General features: G+C 44.6%; 1 protein-coding gene across 5 annotated transcripts in view; it reads right to left on the reverse strand.

Annotated features, from left to right (window-relative positions):
- The window catches only part of CADM1 (cell adhesion molecule 1), a 326,910-nt gene extending 301,747 nt beyond the window's left edge, over positions 1–25,163 (reverse strand). For 3 of the 5 annotated variants that reach the window (XM_043579400.1, XM_043579399.1, XM_043579397.1), the window contains exon 1: positions 24,975–25,137. In XM_043579400.1, the coding sequence (XP_043435335.1) occupies positions 24,975–25,110 (136 nt within the window). In that variant the 5' untranslated portion in view covers positions 25,111–25,137. Of the gene's footprint in view, positions 1–24,974 lie in introns of all 5 variants that reach the window. The other 2 variants (XM_043579395.1, XM_043579398.1) reach the window with 2 other exon arrangements.
- Between the last annotated feature and the right edge of the window lie 1,010 nt (positions 25,164–26,173).

Genomic DNA, 26,173 nt, shown 5'->3' on the forward strand with positions numbered 1-26,173 from the left:
GGCTCAGGTGATGATCCCAGAGCCCTGGGATCGAGCCCCCGGGGCCCATGTTCAGCATGGAGCCTACTTACTAAGATTCTCTCTCTCCCTCTGCCCCTCTTCACACTTGCACTCTCTCTCTCTCTCTAAAATAAAAATTAAAAACAAAGAATATATGCATTGTCCATACTCTGCCTAAAAATATTCCAGTTTTAAGAAATTTCATGTATCCCAAAAATCATTCAGAAACTCTTAAATCCCACATTAGAACCTGGAAGTTCTTGGACTCAAATAGATTCACTGTAATCACAGGTTTCTGTTTCCTGTTAGTCTTCCAAAAGAAGGAAAAAAAAATGCAAGGATCCCCATCACACATGCAGCTTTGAAATCCAACCCCCAAAACCTACAAAACTGTCACTCCTAAATGAGTGCATAAGAAGCTCAAATACAAGAAGTCATGACATTCAGAGTCTGATTTCCAGTAAATCACCCAGGACACATTTCATGGCAAACAAAATACTTGCTGAGAAATACAGTTGCCAAGGCAACCATCACTGACCTTTTATGTTTTATTTATCAATAGTATTGCTGAATTATTCCCATTCTTGAAAACAAAGGGGAAAAATGCATTATAAACAATGATAATTAATTAAGGGTCCCCGGCTCCACAATAAATCACTCCTGCCAAATCTGTGTTTACCCAACAGACGTGCTGTTATCACTTTCGAGTTCTTGTCTAGCCTAAGGATGGAGACGGCAGGTCCCAAAAAGGCATTCACAAGATACTGATATTAAACTTGATATTCTACATGGAAAGAACAGGAGAGTCAGTTCTCAGCAGACATGTGGACACATAAGGGAATTCTGTGCTATATCACAATGCCTGGCACTTAGTAGGTACTTACTCTCAAAATATGGACTAAATGAAATTTAGAGTGAATACATGCAGGACTGAATACATCACCTATCTTTCAAATTAGTTTAAAAGACTAGAAATCCAAGCATTTCACCATTTAGGATCTGCCTTTTTAGAAGCCCCAAATATTCTCATCAACCAAATAGCATCTCCATTTAGAAAAGGAAAAAAAAACAAAACAAACAAACAAACAAAACCTATTTTTTTTAGCATCCTAGCATATGGTCATACCTGCCTGAACCTGACAGAAAGAAGGGAAAGAAAGCTGGCAGAAAAAGAAAATAGTATAGAATTCCTAGTGTCCAAAATAGGATATTAAGAGCATTTATAATGAACTGGATTTATTCATAATCCTTTATCAAGGAGGCAGCAGGGTACAGGAAAGAGAGCCCTGGGCTGCAAGTCAGAGGCCTGGAGCTTGGTCCTGGCCGTGGATTTATTGAGTACATCACTTCAATTTTCTGAGCCTCAGTTTCCTCGTTTACAAGATAAGAAGGTTAGTCTGTGTGACCTCTCAAGTCCCTTTAGCTCTAAATGTCCGTGACATACTCACCTGCCTTCCCTCTAAAAGGGAAAAAAGATATCAAGGGCACCTCAGTGGCGAAGCATCTACCTTGGAAAGAGGAGCACTCAGTCCCGAGCAAGGCCAGTGGGCAACCGAGAGGACTGCGGTCACCTTGGCCGAGGCATTTCAACACCCCCCCCCCCCATTCTCCATCCACCCTTGGCAGGCACAGCCTGGGCCGCAGCTTTCCCAGGGAGATGCTCCCACACACCATCTAACTTACACCCACCCTTGCTCCCATTCCTCGATCTCAGAAGAAAACGTGGTCTCTTCTCCCTCCCCGCAACAAGCAAATGCCTACTCCTGGCCTTCATCATGGCGCCTGCTTCCTCAGCCATCAGCTCTTGCTTCTTTATCGTCTGTCTCCCTCGGCATTAACTCTTCTTCTTGATATAAATATTTTCAAGTCTCTCTGTTTTAAATATATATATCTTTTTAATCCCCCTCAATCCTACATCTCCTTATTTCCACTTCCTTCTGCCTTGCCCTACCTTCACCAGCTAAGTCTCTTAAAACACTTGTCGGGACTCCTGCCTCCGAGCCTGCACTCCCCACGGCTCACTCCACCCACTGCCATCTGGTTTCCACTCACCACTGCACTGGGCTCCCCTGCAAATGCCTAAGAGCTAGGTCCGTGAATGGCCTCCTTTATCTAATCTTACGTCCCTCTAGCTTTTGACAGTGCTTCTCCTCCCTTTCTTAGAAGGCTCTTCTCTCTTGGATGCCAAGACAAAGCCTTCCTGGTTTTCCTCAAAAGCTGACAGTTCCTTCTTCGTTCCTTTCACTGATTCATCTTCTGCCTTCCTATAACTGTCGGCGTTCCCTGAAGTTCTGTCCTTAGCCCCTCTCCTCCTTGTTCCCAGTGTATATACGTTCTTCTTAGGACAGCTTGTCCGTGACCATGGCTCCAAATGAATGCGGAGAGCTCAGCCAGACATCTGCACACGGGTATGCCACAGACCGCTCCAAAGCTGAGCAGTTGACCTTCACCCCAGCACTGCCTGGGAGTCTCAACTCCCTGGCTTGGTTACTGGGCTTATCACCACTTAGATGACCCAGCCAGAACTTGATCATTAACCTAGATTCCTCCTTCTCAGTCCCACATTCAGTCATGAAATTCTATCCACATCAATATATCCTGAAGCGTACTTCCTCCCAAACTGCTTAGCAAGTCCCTGATTCGAGGCCCTTATAAACCTCAGCTTTCAGCTTCTTCCATGGCTCCTTCCTAACCGTCTCCTCTCTGTAACCCCCTGCCACTGCATTCCACACCCAGCCTATCTCATCCTCACCATCCCACCTCTCCCTCCACCTACTCCAGGCAACTCACCCTGGGATAAAGCCCAAACTCCTCACTACCAAGTTGGTCCTCCTCCTTCCGACTCCCACGTACCTTCTCCAGCTGCTCCCTCAAGGGTTTTTTCCCCAAGCCATGCCAAGCTATCCCCAGAATTCCCCATGCTTTTTATGCTTCTGTACCTGTCTGTATATTATCTCTCTACCTGGACAAACTCCTAATACCATCTCCATGGCTCTCTCGTACCTATCTTTCAGACCCATCTCAAGGGCCCCTGAAAGTCTTTTCTGACTCCAAGTCTCCATACTGCATTAGGCACTCTTCTACGCTTTCTGTAGCATTCCCAAACTATGTCTGTTATTGGTCTTAGCATACAGCATTGTTATTTTTATGGTATCCTTCATCTGAATCTAAAATAGAAGTCCCTGCAGGGAAGAGACACTACACAATTCATCTTTGTAAATCGAGCACTTATCACAGAGACCTGGCACAGGTGATAGGTGATAGGTGATAGGGAGACCTAGCACAGAGTAGGTCACACACACACAACACACACACACACAGAGATATGCATGCAATGTTTACTCAAAAGATATTAAAAAACCAAGGACAAAATTTATAGTCATATTAATTTTAATCTTGGATAAATACGCCCTGACAAGGTTCTCTATATTCACTGTGGCACAGAGAGTCTTCCTGAGTTGAGTACCAGGGCAATTTCATTTGCCACTAGAAGTAGAGGGAGGAAGACCTTACGACCTTGGTTACTCTTATAAAATGATCATTTTATAAGAAATATTTGCTAGGCACCAGACATCACAGACTCTTCCAAAGGGCTCTTTTGAGGAGTTTACAGTCCTATAGAATCTACAGAATATATTTCAAGGAGTCTGTAGTGAGGTGCTGGTTTAAGGGCATTCCTGGGCATCAATATCCTTTTAAAATGTAGTAAAACAAATAGGACCACACATGAAAATTTTGTTTTCAAATGGAATGGTCATTCCTCATGTTAAGTTTTGAAAGTTAACTCAAATGTCCTTCTGCTTCTTCTCAGTTTTGTTAGTTATTAAGCTTCAAATCACTGTCATTGGGCAAGCGGTGAACATGCAATAATTATTTCACATTTTTCTTTCCCCTTCTCTATCATCTTTAAATCCACAATATCTCCATCCAACTGATGTCAGTAAATCCAGTCTGTCCGAACTTTTCTCTCAAACTCTTAGAACTGTTTGAATGAGGTGTTGAGCAGCTGTCAGTTATGGATTTGAAAATAAAAAAGAGCCTGAAAATTGTACGTTCAGTATAAAAAGATTAGGTGAAGCAATTCAGAATGTTTAAGAACTTTAAATCAAGTTTAAAAGCAGTTACTATGGCCAGACCTCATGAAGCTCCGCTTAAGAGTCGCATTAACCTGGCAGTCAAAACTATTTAAAATGAATAATGTTTTTTTCACATTTCACTCATTTTCAGCATCCAAAAAAAAAAAAAAAGAAAAGAAAAAAAAAAAGATAACAGTGTGAATTGGCATACAGCAATACAGTCATGTAAGAGTAACCTTCAAGATTTAGAGTCCTAAGGACAAAGATAGAGCTATTAATCTGTGGACCAGATGAGCTCTACCCCTCTGAGGACAAAAGGGATAATTCCTCAAATAAAGAAAGGACAATTAGGATATTCCAGAAGCTTTCAGACATGAACAGCAAGAGAAAAGTCGAGAAAAAATGTGCACTTTGGATGCCCACAAAAGCTGAGTCCAAGACTCAATACGAACCTGTTGACTTTGGGGTGAATGTCAATGTCTTACAATGCCCCTTCTAATGCCCTCTCTTACCACTATGGGTGAGCATAAGAATTCAGCTTTCTAATTCTGAGTCTAGAGCCCTGCTGTCCAAAATGGTAGCTACTACTCACAGGAGGCTCTTTTGATTTGAATTAATTCAAATGAAATATGGTTAAAAACCCAGCTCTTCAGGTGCAGTAGCCACATTTCAGTGCTCAAGAGTCACACGTGGCATCCGGCTACACTGGACAGCGCAACAGACGATATTTTCATCGTCCCAGAAAGTTCTATCGAGCAGCACTGGAGAGCATGGCTAGAGGAAAGATCTTCAGATGCTAAACTAGCCAGCTCCAGTCTCAGAGCTCCCCGGCTAAACTACAGATAGGACAAGAGGAGTCATCTCCTCGAGGTAATATGCAAAAAACTTCCACAAGGATGGATCTTTCACACAGAAGAGTTCAGGCACTACAGACCACAACTCAGCAGGCTGCCATATTAGGCCGGAGCTACACTCTCTCTACTCAACTGCAAATCAAAATGCTCCCACACATCAATTTAATTTGTGACCCCCTGCTGGCTAATATGTGCTAAGGAACCACGCACAGTCTTTCTGGACTTTACACAGCGTGTTGAAAACGAGGGTGGCAAACATTAATCTACCTAAAGAAAAGGAGCTGCCGTTAAGCTGACCTAGATTCTTCCTGCCATCCTGGAAGTGCTCCCTGTGCTGCACTAGGATTTGTTTTTGTTGTCTGGGTCTGATTGTTAAAGAAGCACACTTCCAGAAAAACAGCATCCCTCTAGCCCTCCCTGCTCCCGCCTGCCAAAGCTGTCACTCACTATGTGAAATGCAAGGACAGTTGTGAAGTTCATTAATTTGCTCTTTATTCAACACCACAACCTCAAGAATCTTAATTAAACATTTTAACTAATATGGACAGGCTGAACAGGCTCTCCACAGTTCCCTATACCGTGATTAAAGGCACAATTTGCTGTACTACAAATTGTACACTGAGAACTGAACTCACTGTAGTACATTCTAGTCCAAAACATGGAACCTGGCTCCAGTGTGGCCACATCCTAGCTGTGTGACTGGCTAAGTTATTACCTAATTTCATTCTTATGTAACCTCCTCCCCAGAGCTCATTCCCTTCCAATGAACCTTCCCTCTCCCCCCTTCATGATCTTCAGCTATTTAGATAACGGACTTCCACCCCACATCAACCCTGCCTATCTCACACCTACAATATTCTCCTGCCCTCTGACTAGTCTTTCCCGGGGTTCATCACACTTCCTTATCCTGTCCCTGAAAAACACACCTTCTTATTAAGGTTCTACCTCTAGGATCTGCCATTCGCTCGTCTCCGGAACCTCACTCACTGTCAGGCAAACATCAGTATTGCAACATGGGTGTGTCACCTAAGTAAGTGCATCAACGCACAATGTAGAACGTCAGTTACCAACTCTTTACAGATGACTTTCAAATCTGTATCTCTAGCTCTGCTCTCAATTTCTCTTCTAAACCCGAGGATCACATTTCAAACTACCTTGTAAGTATTTCCATGTTCTTTTAGTAGCTCAAGTTTAATATATCCCCAGACCAAGCTCACTGTCTTCCCTCATTAAACCCATCATATGACATTTTTATTTCTGTGTATTGGAATAGCTGTTCCCTTAAGCTACTCAAGTTCGAAATCAAAGCACATCTTCCCTTCTAGTTTTTATTTTCTCTCACCCCCATTTCTAGTCAGCCATCGAATCCAGTCAATCCCACCTCCATTCCTCCTTGACTGCCCTAGTTCAAGTTTTCATTAAGTCTTACTTGAATATTACACCACTAAGTGATCTCTCATTTCTTTTTTTTTTTAATGTTTGTTTATTTATATCTGAGAGAGAGAGAGAGAGAGAGAGAGAGAGAGAGAGAGAGAAAATGAGCAAGGGAGGGGCAGAAAGAAAGGGAGACAGAGGACCCAAAGCACATGTGTGGCTCTCAAGCCATGAGATTGTGACCTGAGCTGAAGTTGGATGCTTAGCCGAATGAGCCACCCAGGCACACCTCCTCCCCACCTCTCATTTCCAATCTAAGCACAGACCATTGCCAGATTCACATTCCTAGAGCATCAATTTGATGTTACTTCACTCCCCAAAAACTCTTCAACAGTTCCAAATGACCCCCTGAATTAAATCTAAATTTGCCATTCAAAGTTCTTCCACAATCTATCACCAGCTCTCTTTCCTTAAGCCCACCTCACACTCCGTTTTAGCTTTCCTACCTGTAAACCTTGATTCACGTGATTCTCCCTCAAGCCGGAATCTCCTTTCCTCTCACCTCTTTTGTCCCCAAGTTTTCAGCACTTGGTTTCAGAACTGCACTCCAACCCCCTGCCAGCTCCCTCCATTATGTACCCCGATGGAAAGACAGAGAGGACGAGAGGACGGGGGTCTGAAATCTCAGGTCCTTATCCAGTTCTCTGCTGTGGCCACGCTCACACCTTCTGGGGCCCCACAAAGACTAGGAAGAGAGGAAAGAGGAGACAACCGAGCATTCCTTGTTAATGCCCACGGCTTTGGCCCCACCCCTGATGGGCTCTCCAGTCAACTGGGTGTCATTCTCTCCAGCCTTGTTTTGAACCAAAAGGACTCATTCTGTTTAGGCTAGTGGTCTCCAAATCTTTTTCGAAAAGCACCATTTCAAAGAGAATCCTTTGGTGATCCAAAGCATAAATGTGGAACTTCTCTCACTGAAATGGTAGAGTGCTTTGGGAGCTAGCACCAGGTAAGTATTATGAAATGAATCAGCTCTGATCACTTATTCCATTATAAGGAGATTATATATTCATTTTTTTTTTAAGTCTATCCTTTTCTTTCTCCTTTAGTTCACGAAAAGTTCAGGTCACAATCTTCAAGGTGATGACCTCATTTAAAAAAAAAATCCTAAAACCTTGAAAAATATTCTATTAAAGCAGAACTCTGTATGTGTTCACCTTATGAAACAGGGATAAAAAGATATAATCATGGGTAAATTAATATGAAAATGGGAGATCAATTTTGGTTAAAAAAGAGGTGAAGGGAAATTCTACTACTACTTTAGCCTGAAATTCTAACTTTCTAGGCCTGATTCATACAGCAGCATGAATGGAATGGAACGCTTGAGGAATAACATTTCAAGAGGAAAAGAAAACTGAACGGGATAGTTATTTAAAGAATCATCAACTTGTTTTCATGCAAATGACCAGAATAATGAAATAAGCAATCCTGCCAACAGGACCTAGAAGCAATTGCTTTTAAATAGAGGATGCTTGAAGCATTAACCACCTAATTCTAGAAGAAATTGATTAACTAATCTCTTCTTTTTCGTGAGTTAATACCAATCATATACTATACGTTAACGCACCGACAAAATTTGTATTTCAAAGATATAATTTTTCTTGAATATTGTTATCAAATCATTCACTTGACACTAGGTCATGCTGATAAAGATATATTTACCAAGATTAATGGTGGAAAGGAAGGGTTTAATGACAGCAACTTGAAGGATTCCTTAAGAAGGCAATCCCTGAAAAGATGTCTACCAAAAAGGCGGGGGGGGGGGGGGGGGGGGGGAGAGAAGAATGTCACATGCTAGAAATCAAGGCAGATAGGTGATCCCGGTCGAAACCTCAACTAATTGCAATGGTCCACCCACAATGCCTCAGAAATGCCAGCCGTGTAACCTGAGACAACACAGAGCTATACAGCTACAAGGGTAGCATCGATAAAATGCTATGATTCTCCATAACTCAAAGCATTTAAAGCACCAAACACAGACTAGGCTGGATGCCTGCCTCAGGCGGGGAGAAAAGAAGTCTAAATGAATGGATGTGAATATGAAGGAACACTTTAGAAATAGGCCATAAAAAACAAGTTATGATGGGTCCTCCGCCCCCTCCAGGACTGTCAGGAAGTTAGAGTTATTGAACAGACATCACTTATGACACTGAGAAAAAAGGCTGGCTACCCCCTCCCACTAAAAACGCCTTTACAAGGTCACAGATAGATCAGTGTCATAAATGCATTTAAAAAATATTACAGCAATAAACTCTGGTTAGAGTGGGTTCCACCTCTATGTTCACAGGAAAGAACAAACTCCAAACTTCTCTTAAATTAAAAGGTGATGTTAGCACACTCTCTCCTCCTCGGCCTGCATATGAAATCTCTCCCATCTTCCATGTGAGGCCCACAGGAAACCTTTCTGTTTAAAACTAGATCTATCATAGGCAAATACGCTTAATTTTGCCACACGTTAGCACCAACGACAGAGCCACGCCAACAGCGGAAGCATCTTCAAAAGACAGACGGCCTCACCCAACCCATTTTTTGTGAAACCCAGCAACAAGCCATTTCTCACGCTTGATCCGACTACTGAGATCTATTTTTTGATCCTGGAGCCACTGACTCCACATATATCTTTATTACTGTACAAGAAAAACTGTTGCCCTGAGGTTTAAATTTCCCTAAGTTCGCCATGCCTCTCCTGAGAATATATCTCACTTTTAAGACAAGACTCTCATGAAAACTGAGGTGAGGAGAAGCAGAAGGCCTCAGAGGTAAGTTTCTTGGTTTGTGGCCTCAACTATAAAGTGCCAGTATGGCAGCACAATGACTCAAAGTCCAGCCATCCCCGGACTGTGAAGTGATTCAATAAATGGAAAGAGGTTCTCTTATCTGGACTGGTAGTCTATCTAAACCTCTCCAACAATTGCCCAACAACCAGGTATGAACAAACACACTAGAAGTCAGTCCTTCAGGCTATGAAAAAGTCAGGCATGTTGATAGCTCTTCATCCATTATGAGAGAACAAACAACTTGTAAGAATTCTCCTTCTCAAAGCTGATAATAAGGTAACCACTAAACTACATTCGTTAACCCAAAGGCCTTAGTGCAAATTATATACTCCAGCTACCAGTATCCATAACAAAGGAGGAAAGATAAGCTGTATATATATTGGAAATCACACAGTAGAGGAAGAAAAAAAGTACATGAACAAAAAACCTGTGGAGTGATCATCTTTATACTGGTCTCCAAGACTGAATGAATATCATTCTCTGTTCACATTTATGCTGAAAGAGCTAGAAATGGTTTAACAGACCATGCATACCTAATTTCCAACCCATTCACAGCCTCAACAAATGTTTATTGAGCACATAGTACATACAGGTAAGGCATTGTGCTCCATGCTGTTGAGGATGCGAAGATGAATAAGAAGTAGTCGCTCCTACGGAAGTACAGAAAAACACATACCCCCGGGCACATGTCAACTTATAATAAGGTAGGAAGTGTTCAATGTCACAGCATGGCTAGAGAAGTTGTAAAGGAAGCTGAAAAAAAAAATTACATTCAGGCTGGAAATCGCGTAAGATTTGAAAAGAAACACTGGATTGGATCTTCGCGCTGACATGGAAGCCCAGAGAGTGGAACATTTCTGTTGGTGGAAACCACTGGACAAATACAAAATGCACAGGTGTATGTAGAGAGAGAATTCAGGGCAATTCGAGAAACACGTTTAACAGGAAGGAAGAAGCTAAGTCAGATAAAGCCCTTTAGGGAAGGGCTGAAGAAGGACACACAGAAAAGGCACATAATCCACCTGAAAGGTCGCAGTTAAGTTTCCTTGAGGAATCGGTGCTCGAAGTGGCTCTCAACAGCCATGTCAGAATCAGCCGTATAGACAAGAGTGTTTCGGTAGATGGCAGAAGACATAAAAAAGGGAAAGGCCTGACAGCATGGCACATCCGGGACACGTTTACTTCGCTAAAGTAAACAACATGGGGGGTAGACCTTGAGCAAGACCTAGCGAGACGAACGCGGTGAGTGAGGCTGACACAAAATGAGCTGGAGAGAAAGACAGAAAGTGAAGAAAGGCACTGTAGGCCAGGCTGTAAGAGCATCAGCTTTATCGTCAAGGTGCCAAGAAGACATTTAAAGCATGATTTTAAGCATGAAAGCGATCATCTAAGGTGTGTTTTACCAAGATCTGCCTAAACACCAGTGTTAGGGATGCACTACAAGGGACGAGACTAGGGGTAAATGGGCCAGTTAAGGGGCTCTTCCATCAGCATATAACTACTTCCTCGTCTGTCAAACAAGGATGAGGGTAAAGTCAGACACTGGTGGTGAAACAGAGGGCATGCAAGAGAGAAGCAAGACTTGGTAAGTTACAGACAGGCAGGGGACAGCAAAGGAGGGACTACTCTAAGAGGTCTTCCAGATTTATTTAACCCATTGGGTAGATGGCGGTACCCTGCGTCAAGACAGGGAATACAGGACAGAGGGAGGTTCGGGGAGGAAAGAAGCTGAGCTCAGTGTTAGACATCTTGAATTAAAAAAAAAAAAATAGTTAAGTGTTCAAAAGTACAGGTTTTGAAGACACAACTGGTTCTGCCACTTTATTACTTAAGCCTCTTGGACAAGGGACCTATCATCCTCTCTGCTCCTCATCTGTAAAATGCGGCAAGAGACAGAACTACTCCTAGGGTGGAAACACTAAATGAATGACAGCTTCTGTTTGTCATTAATATTTTTTGAGCTAAGTATCTGTGGACTGAGACGTCCAGTAGGCAGTTTTAGAACACGGGCTGAGGTTGCGGTGCGAAAGGCTATGAATTTTACAGTACGTATGCCACAACTGGAAAAACAAGACAAAACAGGGTGGGAAGAAGGAGAGGGCATCGAGGCTTGAGATACAGATTTGCCAATTTACTGGATGAAAAGAAGAGTCAAGAAAGACTGATGAGAAGCCAGGTTATTAAACATCACAGACACGCACTGCATTATAGGGAAAGGGGCAGTCCCTATTTCCCTGCAAGTAATCTGGTGAATTAAATGAAAAAACAGGTACAGAATTCTCCCAACGACCCAAGAAGAACTATTACCCTGGAAGGATGAAATGGAAGAGACATGAAAATAAGGTTAAAAAAAAACAAAAAAAGGCTTCTAAGTAACATAAAACCAAATGGCGGGAAATCATCAAAATAAACATGAGAGCCGAGGATTTTCCTAATAAGGAAAAAGGGTATAGGCAGATGTTAACAAAGACCGTGGAAAGGTATTTTCAAAAGACAACTCTACCTATTATTTTTGCAAAAGGAAAACCTGGAAGGATCTATGAAAAAAGAATGAAATTGGCTCTTACGGGAAGGTAAGTGGGAATGGGCCGGAAAATACATGCAAGGGAGTAAGGCTTACACAGTTTTGATTTTTGAGCCATGTTAATGATTCACATGTTCAAAATATATCATTCAATCAACAGGTTTAGGAAAAAAAAAAAACATGAAATTGAATATAAACAGAAACAAATGACCCTAAGTATATATTTATAGATCTAATTGATCACACACGCACACGCGCGCGCACACAGACACAGACACACACACACACACACACACACACAGAAGGAACTAATTTGTGACCTTGTAGATACAGTACTTTGTCTATCCTCTGTGGGATTTATATTAAAGGCAAAAAGAATGGCAAATATTATTGAACTTTATTTGGTAGGTTTGTTGTCTACAGTGGTCTTGACAGAGTCATTTCAAAACTTTTTTGTATTAATTCTAAGACACTGGCATGGCTGGGAACCAAGGTTCTCACCACGGGAAAAGAAAGATACAAGTGAGGAACAGGACAAGGAGAAAAAGAACATTGGGGTACTATACTCGAATTGATATAGACAAATAGATAATGTGTGTGTGTGTATGTGTATATATATATATATATATATATAGTATAAAGTTATAAATAAGTATATACTTATTGTGGAATATACTTATATTTATTCAATATAAATTAATATAAATAAAATATACTTAATATACGTAAATGTTTTTAATATTATTTAAATTATTAAATGTATATTATAATAGATAATAAATGTATTATTTATTTTTACATACTATATACGCTATTTTACATACTATTTTATATACTATAAAAATATACACATATATATCCTAGTTCTATCCACTGAAGCGTGAAGTCAAGAGAAACTAGCCCACCGCCTTGGAACTGAAATACCACTCCTCTGCTAAAAGGAGCCAAGACTTCTTGGAGAAATAGCTGATTCCAGGCCTAGGGCAGGGAAAATACAACATGAGCTTAGACATTTTCTTACAACATAAAATTAAAAAAGCACTTAAAAATTAAAGGAGATATATCAAAAGGAAACAGCCAGACTGAGGGGGTTCCCACCCGCCAAATGTGAGGGTAATGAAATATACTACACTGAATTTTCTTTTTTAAATCTATGAGTCCACTGTGATTTTCAAAAAAGAGGAGAGGTGGGGGAACGGTAAGTTCTTCTTTAAACAAGAATGCTTCTACTTGATACAGAGAAATGACAGAATTAGAAAAATTACCATTTTGTAACCACCAACGTGATATTTGATTCAGACAAGGTTTATCACTTCTGCCAAAACCACTAAGTGAAGTATTGTTCGAGATTTTCAGGATTTTCAGTCTCAAAAATATCCCCCAAATTACTTACTACCAAGGGATAAAAATGGAGAAATCTCTAAGTCCACCTAAACTAAGTAACTAAACTGCTATCATCAACCAAGGGATCAAACTTACCATCACCACATATAGGACAAACTGAGGCAGGGCTATAAGAACGTGTCACCATCAGCTATGCAGTGTTCTTGACTGTGACTATAATCTGAATCAGACAATGAGGAAATGATCCATCTGTGGAACTGTGAGACATTCTACAAAACATCAGCTCTGGAATGAACAAAATACCAATGCCATCAGAGACACACACACCCACCCCCAACTCCTTAAAAAAAAAAAAAAAAACCCTAAAAAGGTGGAAGGCAAAAGATGCCTTAGATTCTAAAGACAAAGAAACGCATATGTAGACTATCAATGGAACAAATGGGGAAATTTGAATATAGACTAGGTATTACATAATATTATGGAATCAGTGTTAAATTCCTTGAGCGTAATAAGGCACTGAAGCTACATAGGAAAATGCCTTTATTCTCGGGAGTTGGAGCTCCATGCTGAAGTATCAGTTCAGAAAAAAACAGGAAAAGAGATAGGTGAGTATGCACAATTCAGAGAGCTAGGTAAAGCAAACAGACAAAATGTTAACACTTGATGAATCTAGGTAAGGGGTTTACAAGCATTCATGATACTTTCCTTTTAACTTTCCTGTGGTTTTAACATTTTTCCAAAATGAAAGTTAAGAAAAAATAAACTACAACCCTCTGGAAGACAGGGACCAGCATACTCAACTATAAATGTGCCTAACACAATGCTTGGTATAAAAGCAGGTAACTCAGGCCACCTGGGTGGTTCAGTCAGTTAAGCATCCGACTTCGGCTCAGGTCATGATCTTGGGGTTTGTGAGTTCAAGCCCCACGACGGGCTCTGTGCTGACAGCTGGGAGCCCGGAGCTTGCTTCGGATTCTGTGTCTCCCTCTCTCCCTGTCTCTCCCCTGCTTGTGTTCTCTCTCTCACACAAATAAATAAACATTTAAAAACAAATTTTAATAAACAAATAAAAGCAGATACTTATTTTAAAAAGAATGTTTAAATTCCCATTTTTCTACCAAATGACTTATGGGTTAGTTACAGAAAATACCAAGTTATTGATTTAAATGTAGAATATAAAATATAAGAGGCTGAGTAAAATTAAAAATTCCTGTCTGTGTTTAAAAGCCCCAAAATTTGAGGGGCTCCTGTATGGTTCAGTCAGTTAAGCGTCCTACTCTTAATTCCCGCTCAGATCATGATCCCAGAGTTGTGGGATTGAGCCCTGCGTCAGGCTGAGTGTAGCACCTGCTGAAGATTCTCTCTCTCTCTCTGTCTCTGTCTCTCTCTCCCTCGCTCCCTCCCTCTGCCCCCCTTCCCCTGGGTGCTCTCTCTTGTGCACGCGCCTGCACATGCACGCAAATTTAAAAAAAAATTTTTTTTGAGATTATAATCACTGCCAGTTTCTCCAAGGAGACTGGATGATTCCATTTACTTCCAAAGAACGTTCGGCTCCAGATGGGACCTTGCTGCCACTTCGTTCTTCAGTTTCACCTTAAAGAGAGTTGAGTACATCCTGAATCAATTCTTTCAGCCTGGTATTTTTCAGTATTGCCAAACACGTAAGGGATTTACAGTAGTAGCCGTAGCCAGACATAACCCCTAGCCCCTATCCATGAGTAGTGACTGTTTTAATAAAAGCCAGACATGGGGGCGCCTGGGTGGCTCAGTTGGTTAAGCGTCCAACTCTTGGTTTCGGCTCAGGTCACGATCTCACCATTCACAGGTTCCAGCCCTGAGTCGGACTCTGTGCTGTCAGCGTGGAGCCTGCTTGGGATTCTCTCTCTTTCCCTCCCTCCGCACCTCTCCTGCTCGCTCATTCTCTCAAAATAAGTAAATATTTCTTTAAAAAGTCATATGTATAAAATACGTCTTTCTCAGGTGCATTCATATACAGGTTATTTTATTTTTTAACACCCTATAAACTAGGCTGCTTTTGCTGTTTTTCACTCATGACTAAAGCACTAGGTTTTAGTATTCTGTAACCTAAACTGGGTACACTGTTTGCCAATCTGGCCCAGAGATGGGAGAGATTTGCTTCAGAAAAGGAAAAAAAGCAGCGACTAACATTCATGTGATTACTAACAAAACGAAAAGAAAGCAGACAGAGGTCTCTTCACAATGATGTGTGCTCACACAAGATACACACAAGGAAAAGTGAAGTTCAGTGTCATTTAAGCTAATCTGTACTTGAACCTTTTAAGAGATAAAACCATTTGAGCGGTAATTTAGTACTAAATTAACTTGGGGTTTTTTTTCTTCCTATCTCTTAAGTTTTCATTGTTTAAGGAAAGGTTTCTGTAAGAGGAATGAAGCCATGCTCCTTTGCTATTCAGAAGAGTGAATCAAGCTGGTGACTTCTCGGCTGGGTAGCTTGGCTTATCACAGGCATATTCAGCAAAGAGCCAAACACAGAGCACATTTGGACATACAACCTTTTCCCAACACTATCCGCAAACACTCCATGATAAACAAGTGTTTTCATATCACTGAATTATCATGGTATAGAACCTTCTACCAGCAACCTCTGAACGCTGCAAAGGAAGGATGCCGGACAAGGAAAAAAAAAAATCAGGGAAAAACAGTGGCAGATAATATTACCAGATAAAGGCTTTGAAAAAAATCCTTAAGATAATGAGATTAGCAGCTCCTGACTGGCTCATTCAGTTGAGCATGCGACTCTTGATTTCAGCTCAGGTCACGATCCCAGGGTTGGGGGATCGAGCCCCACATTAGGTTCCATGCTGAGAGTGGAGCCTGCCTGGGATTCTCTTTCTCTCTCCTTCTGCCCCCTCCCCGGTTTATGCATGCTCCCTCTGTCTCTCTCCCTCTCTCTCTCTCTCTCTAAAAAATAAGATATAATAGAAATGTTTTTAAATATAATATATAATGAGATTAGCAGTTAGATTGAAAAACAAAGGTTTCATTTTTTTTCTTAAGCGAGTGACAGCGTACAGGTCTATGTGATCAACTAAAATGCGACCATTCTGATGCTAGAGATGACAGAGCTTAGATAGGCAGGACTGCCCCCAAAGTCAAAGCTATTTAAAAGGCCCGGGTTTTAGCACACTGTCCTTCTGGCTCCCCAGGTAGGTACTTCTTAGTAACCAGACATTGTGAACATGAGCACCAAACACTCTTCTAAGGTGGTATATCTCTTGGATCATCTTCAGAGGGGTACATTTCATTGATGCCAAGTGCACTGCTCCCTGGCACTCTGACCCTTCTGAAGTCTTCCCACTCCTAAAGACTGGACTTTTTGTCTGAAAGTCTTACTTTGCCAGCGTGTAATTTGTTAGGTCAATTACACCATTTTCGTGCTGTTAGTAAGTGCCCATATTCGAACGTGAATCACCAAACCGGCTCAATGCACCGTCAGCACACCGTTGTTTAAAATTGTCGCTCAGATAATGGCCAAAGTATCTGCACACCTCAGCTTACGGTAGAGAAACGTACTCACATATATACCTACAAAGCAGAAAAAGAAAGGACTGTGTCGGGGTACAGATAAGCACATGTTAGTTAAACCAGAAGCTGCGAAGGGAAGATGTTTATAAGCAAGAGAGGCGAGGAGAATCAGCAGAGCCCATACCTGTAAACCAAAACAGTTGAGTGAAAAGCAGGTAAGAGCACAGTTTCATGCAAAGACAACTAGCTGAAGGCTGGCAGCAAAACCACACTTTCTTCCTTGGTTCAACAGAGAAGCACCTGTCTTCCAGTCCCATCAGGAAAGGGCTAGAAAAGTAACAAGAAATGAGGGCAATTAGAGGACTGAGAAAGCAGTTAAGGAAGGAACAAGAAAGAGAAAGACAGAACAAGGTGGATTGTGAATCCGACGTGAGAAGCAAGAATTTGAGATTAGGTTTTCTGGAAGGGCAGTGTCATGACCATGTCCAGAAAAGAATCACAACACGGGTAGGTGGACTGATGTCCTGACTGGCGGAGGCTGGAGTCAGGGGAATTGGCTGGGAAGCTTCTGCTGATAAAACATGGTTTAGAGAGGACGTGGAGGCTTCCGGAGAAAGAATGTCGTGGAGGAACAATCAGCCCCATTTTATTTCAGTCCAAGAGTGAAAACCAAGGAGGGGGGGAGAGAAAAAAAAAAAAAAAGACTCCAAATTTCAGGGCCCTGGAGACCAGGACGGCTGTGGTGTCATTTGCAATAATGACACTTTGAGAAAAGTTGATACCTACGACAGGAAAGATGAAAGGTTCCGCTTCTGACATGGTAACTTCTACGTTCGTCCTAGCCAAGTGGCGAGCGGTACGATACAGACAATGGGAGAGATGGGGCGGGTGAACCCTTTTTAGGCAGATTCCTCCTTGCCCCCCTTCCGGGAACCTCACAACTTAATTCCAATTTGACACTGCGGTCCAGGACTGGATGGCTGGAGAGCGAGCGCCTACCTTACCAAGGAAGACTGCCAAGGGCAAGATACTTATTCTAGGCATTTTTAAAAGCCCATGTCACTGGTATACCATCTTCAAACACCAAATAGCATTTAACTATATATCACGGTGCTTTCATTTCAAGACTATTTAACATTGCTGAAATATCTAGATCAAAATGTTGGGTCAAATGACTATATTCCAGCAAGATATCTACTAAGAGAACAAATTTTCCCCACCCACCCCACATCTCTCTTAAGATAATCACCCCATTCAAGACACCTGTCAGTCATAGCAGACTTTTCTTAGTGCTGCTTCCTCTCAACCTTGCCGCCAAGGTGCTCTTTTGAGTAATAATAAAGGCCACACGTCACTTTTGCCGGGCATGTATATAAATACCTCCAGCTCCCTTTCTTCTAACCCTAGTTCAAGGCCAACTGCACCAAAGCTTTTGAGAACCAGCACTGGAAGAGCTTCAAAGAGAAACTGCCCATTAACCACAACAGCAGCTGCTGGCTAGAGCCTGCAATTTAAATCTCTGAAAAAGAAACTGTGGCTTCTGAAATTTAAACAAGGAGGTGCCACTTGTAATTACAAACATTCCAGTGGGTCCCTTCCTTCATTGATGGTTTCCAAACAAAGGCTTTTTATTCAATTTTGGTGGCGCTCCCCAATCCGCGAATGTAGGCATTCCTTTGAGCTTTTCTTGTGCGGTGGCCAACTCAGAAGAGGGGTGTGGGAGGCAGGTTTCACCTGGCCAGGAATGCTCAGACCCCTCAAAACCATCTCATGTGTAATTACTTGTTTGGCTGGAAACCAAAAAACCAAATGCTTCAGATTTATAGTCCACATTAAATACATTTGAGCAAGAACCTCTTAACACGCACACACGCCCTCACATTTCACGAACCTTGGAAAATGGAACCAACCTATTTTCCCCTAAACCAAAGAAGTTCATAAATTAACACTAAAGCGTTCCAACAGTTGTAGCTGAAATTACGAAATTCCTATTTTAAATCAACGGGGCAAATATTGAGAAGGACAAATAGTAACCTTTTCTCTCCTACCCCCATCCTGCAAAAACAAGGTACTTACAGCTTGCTGTCTGCGTTTCCCACACCAAAGAAGGCATTTTGTGATCACTTTGGTTACAGAACACAGGCTGAAATTAGCATTTAGCCAGTTCAAGATGAGAAAAGACATTTTTTTTTTCTTTTAAGTCATATATTCACAAAATGCAAAGGCATTTCTACCACGGAGGCATTTAAAGATAAATACATGAATGAGGTATCTCACAGCCATCAAACTAAAATAGCCCTGCCTACAGAAGCCCTCGGATGGAGAGTATTCATTATGAGAACAACTGGAAATGGCCAATCTCTCCATGGGTGCTTTCCATAGCCTGCCACAGTCGAGAGATTAGCTACAATTATGGCATATTTACACAACCGTATTTACACAACAATAAAACTCATCTTATCCGATCCAAACAAAACCTTGCTCAAAATAAACCAAACCACACGAAAAGGTCTCCTTGCAGACAGTAATCTGCGCTCTGGCTTCTCTTGTTTCTGCCTCAGCTTTTCCCACTAGTATAAGCCTTCCCTCTACCTTGGCAAAGCACAGGCAGGGCCAAAATTCTGTATACCAGTTGAGAAGCTGTACATTCAGTTCATGAGACTGTGATTATGAGAGCTGGGGAAAAGGTGACTGTATCTTAGGATAATCTTTCTAAAGTAAATGATGGAAGAAATGATAGGATGTCCAAGATTTGTTTAAACGACTCTGGGGAGTGGAGGAAGAAGCGTACAGAGGACAGACTGACCACTGGTGGATAATTTACTGAACTGGGTGACTTCCACACGGGGTTAATTATGGCATTCTCTCTACTCTTGCATGTATTTGGAAATCTCCATAATAAAATGGAAAAATAAACAAAACATGAGCAACGTAAAAAAAAAAAAAGTCATCCTGCAAACACAGTTTTTTTTGTTTTTTTTTGTTTTTTGCTTTGCTTTAAAAAAAGTTGTCCTGGGGCACCTGGGTGGCTCAGTCGGTTGAGCGTCCAACTTCAGCTCGGGTCGTGATCTCACGGTTCGTGGGTTTGAGCCCTGTGTCGGGCTCTGTGCTGATAGCTCAGAGACTGGAGCCTGCTTCGGATTCTGTGTCTCCCTCTCTCTCTGCCCCTCCCCCACTCACGCTCTGTCTCTGCCTCTCAAAAATAAAGAAAACTAACAAAAAAATTTTTTTTTAATTTAAAAAAAAATGTTAAAAAAAAGTTGTCCTCAGCTCTCTCTCTGCTTAAAAGAAAAGGGACAAATACCCGGTAAGAAAATCAAGCAGTGTTCTTGTTCTTGACTTAAGGATCCTTCCTTTTTTCCTTCGTTACATGGAACCAGTTCTACTGTTACTATTAATCCTTGAAAAGACAAATCAAGAGTTTAAAAATCAAAAGCTGCGGCTTCTGAAGCCCAGTTCTCACACATCTGACTTACTGCAGTGACACAAATCCAGGAGCTCTCCCCTATGAAGGTGCTTTGGACGACATTCATGTTGTAACTGCCAAATAAAGTCCACAGATTTCAGAATCATTTGTCAATACCAAAGACAACCTTACCAAGAACTGGTCCTTTTATCTCAGAGGTCACTCCTCTGATCCAGGGGTTTATTACCTAGAACAACAATTAATCTTGCTGTCTTCTCAATATAAACTAGCCTTAGCCAAGATACAGTTCTACCCATGATCCACATCCCTCACTGGGGTATCCCTGCTGGGAGGTGGAACAGAAGGTTTGCTGACTTGACATCAAGGGGCCTGCTCCCAGGGGGCCGGGCTGGGTAACTGACTTATCCTCAGTTCCACGGTCAGCAGGGTCCTTCTCTGTGGGCTTTGGCTGCCTCGCTGTAAAATTATGAGATTTCACCAGACGATTTTTAACATCCTTCCCTTTGCAAAAATTCCATGATTATAAGAATCTCTAGTTCCTCAACAGGTAATAAGAAAAAGCAGCTTTGGTGTTATGTTCCATTTTCTATTAAATACATGGCAAGGTGAACATGAATATTGTATTGGGTGAGTGTCTGTATACATGCATATATACGTACACATGCATGTATAGATATACATATCTGTATGAGTGTGCATACACACTGACTGATACCATTAGGCGCTTATATGGGACTAATTGCTCCCAACTCAAAGCAGCAAATTTTCAATTCTGCAACAGATGTCGCTGTGTGATTTCTCCTTTCTGTGCTGGATTTTCAGTGAAAAATGCCCAGCGTAATGGTCAGTACTATTCTTCACAAGAAAGAGATACAGCATTTGAATCCTTAGGATTTATTTCTTATAAATTTTCTTCACATGCTGGTAAATTTCCATTCCAATGACACCATAGATTAGTTTGGCCCAATTTAAGAGATCTCCCCACATAAAAACAGGCCTTTTGTCAAACACACACACACACACACACACACACACACACACACGCATACGCACACACACACCCATTTTTAAAATGTAAAAGCTAAGCGGCCAATTAGGTATTAAAATGTCACTTACAAAAACCCAGAGAATGAGACAGTTTATATTCACAGCAATACTATCCAGTTTTTAAAGCCTGAAAATCATTTAGCAATGCAGGCCAAGGAATTATAAAAATTCACGTAGGTACGAGGCGAAAATGCCTGGGTGCGGGCAAAAGCCACCAAAAACTCCAAGAGCACCATTAATGATATTGAAGACTGGGGATTTCAATGTTTACGGCATTTCTTTAAAAATAAATTTTAGTCAAGACTAACATTAGAGTTTGCAAGATATCTTACCGATCTGACATTCTCTCTCAAACCACTTCTTGACACATGTCAAAAAAAAAGTGACACCTCTTTCCCTTCAACCAGTAAGTCCTCCAATGACCAGGAGTCTCAACAGGTAGCTAGCACAATCTTCTGCGGAAATTCAGAGCTGGGAAAAAGCATTTCAAAATCTCTCTTTTAGACCCGGGAACCTGTTACCTTCTGGGCTTTTAGAGGGAGTGGAGCAACACGAGCAGTCAGGGAGTCCAGGCCCAACTCGGTAAGAATATGAAGTCAGGAAGTGAGGGAGGAAGCGAAAGTGTCCTGCTTGTAAGGCTTCTTCCCTGTCCCACTCCCCTTCACCAGGAGGGCCATTGGGGAAAACTGCATAAAGCATGTACAACATCCATATGAATAAAGCTCTTTGTTCCAGGGAACTGCCTGCTCTTTTATTCCCCCCTTTTTCCGTATTTGTTCATTTCAAAAGATTGCTCAATGGGCCTCTTGTTCCTCCAAAATGTCCCAGGCAAATAATGCAAGCTTGTCTCGTCACACAAGTCACTAAATGAAGCCTTGTGCGTCTCCAGTGACACACTGTAAATATAAAGTGGCATTAATGAGGGATATTTTATCAAAGCTATCACAGACAAGTGCAAGTCCCTCCTGTGGCTATTCAATTTGATGCAGGGAAAGGCAACAATAGCAGGGCGGCACTTCTGTAAAGTCCCCATCCCCGGTATACAAGCCCCAACAGGCCAGGACAGGCAAAACTCAGCCCCTGGGCTTCCGGCACCATCACAAACCTCCACCCATCAGCCATCCTCTCTAATGCTAAAAAAAGGTAAGAGGAGGGTAGTCAGCCACTGGTTCACTTGGGACGAGAAGCAGCAGCATGCATGCACCTAAAACGTAACAGGCGTGATTTACACTGAGGAGTGAGTTTCCACAACCCCATTTTAGCTGCATTTCATTAACATCCATTGACTCCAAACATCACAGGAGAGATGGGAGATCTTTTCCAGGGGATAGATGGATCCAGTTGCAGGGGAAGACAGAACCAGGATCTACTACTGCCCAATGGCCCCCGATAGCTCTCCCAGCGAGGGTGTAAATGAAACACGCCTAATGAAGTTACAAGGCAACACCAACAGGTTTCTCTAACCTGACAGTGGTACCTGCAGGCCTCTGAGAAAGCTTAACGGGAGAGGACTAAGGAAGCAAAGTCCCCAGTGCCCACCTAAAGTCTACTCTGGATGCCCAGGACCTGGGGGCTGGGCCAAGACCCCTTCCCAAACCCATCACCGAAAAAGGCGTAAGAGGAAAAGCAGATTGAAAGAAAGTCATCTCATCCCCTCACTACAAATCAAACCCAATTACTTTCTAATTTGAACACAATCTGATAACCAGCGTACAAACAGGGATGCACACAAGAGCAAGAAGCTGCTTCCATGGTAACTGGCAACAGAATTTTCTTGTAGCTTTGACATGCACGGTTGAGTTCCAGACCGCTCCTTTCTGAGTCTGCAGACATCCCTCGCTGGGAAGGCAACTTCTTACCGCGAGATAGTTACAAATATAGTACTGTCGCTACTACCCGGTACCGTCAATGAGCAGGCTGGGGACAGGAGGTATAATCTAATCCTACTCCGCTGCCGAGCGGCATTGCACGGCTCCCATTTTTAGTTAAATGGCAATATCCCCGACCAGCGCTTCCCCCCCCCCTCCTTTTTTGCAGCCAATACAAGTCTATTGTTGCCTCTATTATGCGCCAGTTACCGAGCCTTTACTCACGCTCACGTTTAACTGACACTGGCGCTTTTTACAATGCAGCAGCACGAGGGATCTCTTTCAGGAACATTTTATTGAACCCATCCAGTCAGAGACATCGCCCGAAATGAAGTTGTAACCACACCGGCATAGGCTGAACCCAATTATCTCGTAACTCATAAATTAAGAATTCACAGAGGGAAAACACATAAACAACATCCGGAGACAAGCAGAGGCATGGAAGCAAAAATCCTCAGCTCTGGAACCGAGCAGCTGCCAGATTCCCACCCGTATACATCCCCGATAGGTTCCCCAAGCCCAGCGCCCTTGCGAGCCTGTTTCGGGGGAAAGCAACCAACCCGGCATCCCCAAATGCAAAGCCAGCACCCCAGACATCCCCATTTCCTACAGCGTGTCTCCTGCGGTGTTTACGTAACTGTGTGTCCTCTAGCGTGTAAACAAAAGGCACAGCCCAAGCGGAGAGGCGCCCGGGAAAGGCACGGTGGCCCCAGCGCTGCGCCCGCCGCGGCCGGGGGCTCCGCAGGTGGGGGCTGAGCTCTCGGTGTCCTCCGCCACTTGTTGCTCGCGGGTCCTGCAGCTCCCAAGCTGCAAGGAGGGGCTTTGCAGGCGCGGAGCCCTGCTGCATCCCCTCCCGCACCCCAGCCCCCCGCCTCGGCCCCGTGCCTCTCGGTCCCGCTCACAGCCCGGAGCCCGCAGCCCGCGACCGGGGGCGCGGGGACGCCGCGCGGCAGTCGAGCGCGGCGGTGGCGGGAAGGGGAGGCAGGGTGCAGCGCGGCCAGCCTTTCCGCTGGGGAAGAGCTCCGGCTCCCTTTTGTTAGCAAAAGCAAACACTGCCCTCTTCTTTCCCGACCGCGCCAACGCGCCCGGCACACGGGCAGTCACACATCGTGCTCCTGTCGAGTGCTCGGCGTCTTCGGGGAAGGCGTCGGGCGTGCAGAGCCGCCCCTGGGCAAATTCCCAAGACAGCTCCGCACGCAGGGGGCGCCCGGAGGCCCGCAGGGTGCCCGCCTGGCCGCAGAGGCCGCGAACCTCCCTCCACCACCCCAGGGCTGCCGAAAAGGGCCGGCAGCATGGGAACCCGGCGTCCCCACTCGCGGCGGAGGACGCCGTGGCCCAGGCGGGCTGCGGGCTCCCGGCTCCTTCCCGCAGAGGCGGCGACAGCAACCTCCCCCCGCCCCGCTCCGCGGGGCCGGGCCTGAGGAACTTTCCCTGCCTGGAGCTGGGCCCGGGAGCCCCGCAGCCGGGCGGCGGGAGCGGGGGGAGGGGGGGCGGAGGGCAGCGATCTGGCTGGAGGGAGACACGAGGGGCGCGCGGTTCGGAGGACGGTGGAGAAAGGCAGAGCGCGGGGACAGCAGGAGTGACCAGACAAGTCTGGGGATGTCCTGTAGATCGGTGAGAAATCACGCCGGAGGCGGCTGCTAGTCAGCCATGGGGAGGTCTAGGGGATAGAGAATTAGGAGGCCCGCTGGAAAGGTGGGGGCGAATGGGCAGCTATGGGACGGGAGGACCTGCAAGTTACGGGGACAACAACGAGTTTGGGAGGGTCCGGAAGGTTGGGGGGTACCTTCCATCCATCCCCTTCTCCCACATTCTCTGGCCCCCGGGCCCCCCATTCTCACTCCACTCCGCACCCCGCGCCAAGCCGGGGAGAAAAGGTGTGGGTGCAGCCATCCCTGAGGGCTCCAATTCCCACCCAGCTGGGCAAGGGAGAAGGGGATCACCGATCCCCTCTGCCCCTTCCATCTCAGCCCTGAGTTTCCTCTCCACACTCCCTCGGATTCGGATTTAGGAAGTGGGGGAAGGTTGTCATGGAAACGTTTCCCCCTTCCACGACTATGGCTACTGGGGTGCCTTAGGAGATTTAGAGGGCCAACCGGCCGGTGCCCACACCTACCTGTGGGGATCAGTGCCGCGGCGGAGAGGAGCAACAGCAGAAGCCGGAGTCGGAGCCCGGGAGGCGCCGCCGCCGCCGCCACCGCCGCCACCGCCGCCGCACACTGGGATCCGCTCGGCAGCACAGCACTCGCCATGTCGGGCACCTGCCTCAGACTGGCGGCGGTGGCTTCCTCCGGAGCCCGAGCGGACAACTAATGAGATGCTAATGACATGCACCGGGGGCGGAGTCCGGACCGACCAATCACAGCGCCGCTAGCCCAACCCGGCTCTCGGAGGACTCGCCCCCTCCCCCATCCCGCCCCCTGGCGCTGGCGTTCGGCGGCGCGCCCGCGCCACCTAGGGGCGGGGCCAAGGGGAGGGGCGTATGCAAATATGTTTATGTTAAAATTCGTTTTCGCTTCCCCGGGATCAAGGAAAAAGTGTTCTCCTGGGCTCCCGGCGTGTGGGGGCTCGGGCTCCAGGGGGCGGGTCTCGCTTCCCGTACACCTATATTAGGAACGTATACAGCAATGGCTGTAGCCGACCGACGACTGGAGAATCTCCCTAGGAGGCTCCCCTGCGCGGTACACCGAGTGCATCTGGCCTGGAAACCACACGTTGCAAATTTCCGTCACTCACCTTGCACCGAAGGAATAGATCTTTGGGAAACGGGGGCTGTTCGGGAGTGGAGAGTGAGAATGCAGGTCCCCGGATTGACAAAACAATCTGGGAGAAGTGCATGCGTGCTTTGCACGTCCGGCGGAGCGGGAGAGCCCGCTCAACAACCTAGCGGTAGACTAGGGCATAGTTGGGAGAAAGGAGCCCTAGTCGGGCTCTGGGATTTTCGACTCGGTATCTTTGCGGTAGATTTTCAGGAAAGGTGGGTCGAGGAGGGCCGCCTCAGGCTCCCCAGCTTGCTGAAGGTCTCCTTCCTGGCTTTTATACTTAGCATATTTAATACATTTGACACATATGCAATAATATATATTTACGACTGTACACATTCAACAAAAAAATCTTTTCTGTCAAGGCTTCGGGGTGGAGGGCGGAGGCGGGGGGTGTGAGGATAGGGTCTGCCATCTTCCTCCTTCGAGGCTCAAACCCACTCCCTCCTCTATGCCCCCAGTCCCTGCTAAGGCGGCTGGGGACCAACAGGTGCTCCGAGCTTCCCGTGTCTCTGGGAGAGGCTCTCCCGGCTGAAAGGATTTGCTTCTCCGG

Source organism: Prionailurus bengalensis, chromosome D1 (genome assembly GCF_016509475.1).
Source record: "Prionailurus bengalensis isolate Pbe53 chromosome D1, Fcat_Pben_1.1_paternal_pri, whole genome shotgun sequence".
In the NCBI taxonomy this organism is placed as follows: Eukaryota; Metazoa; Chordata; class Mammalia; order Carnivora; family Felidae; genus Prionailurus; species Prionailurus bengalensis.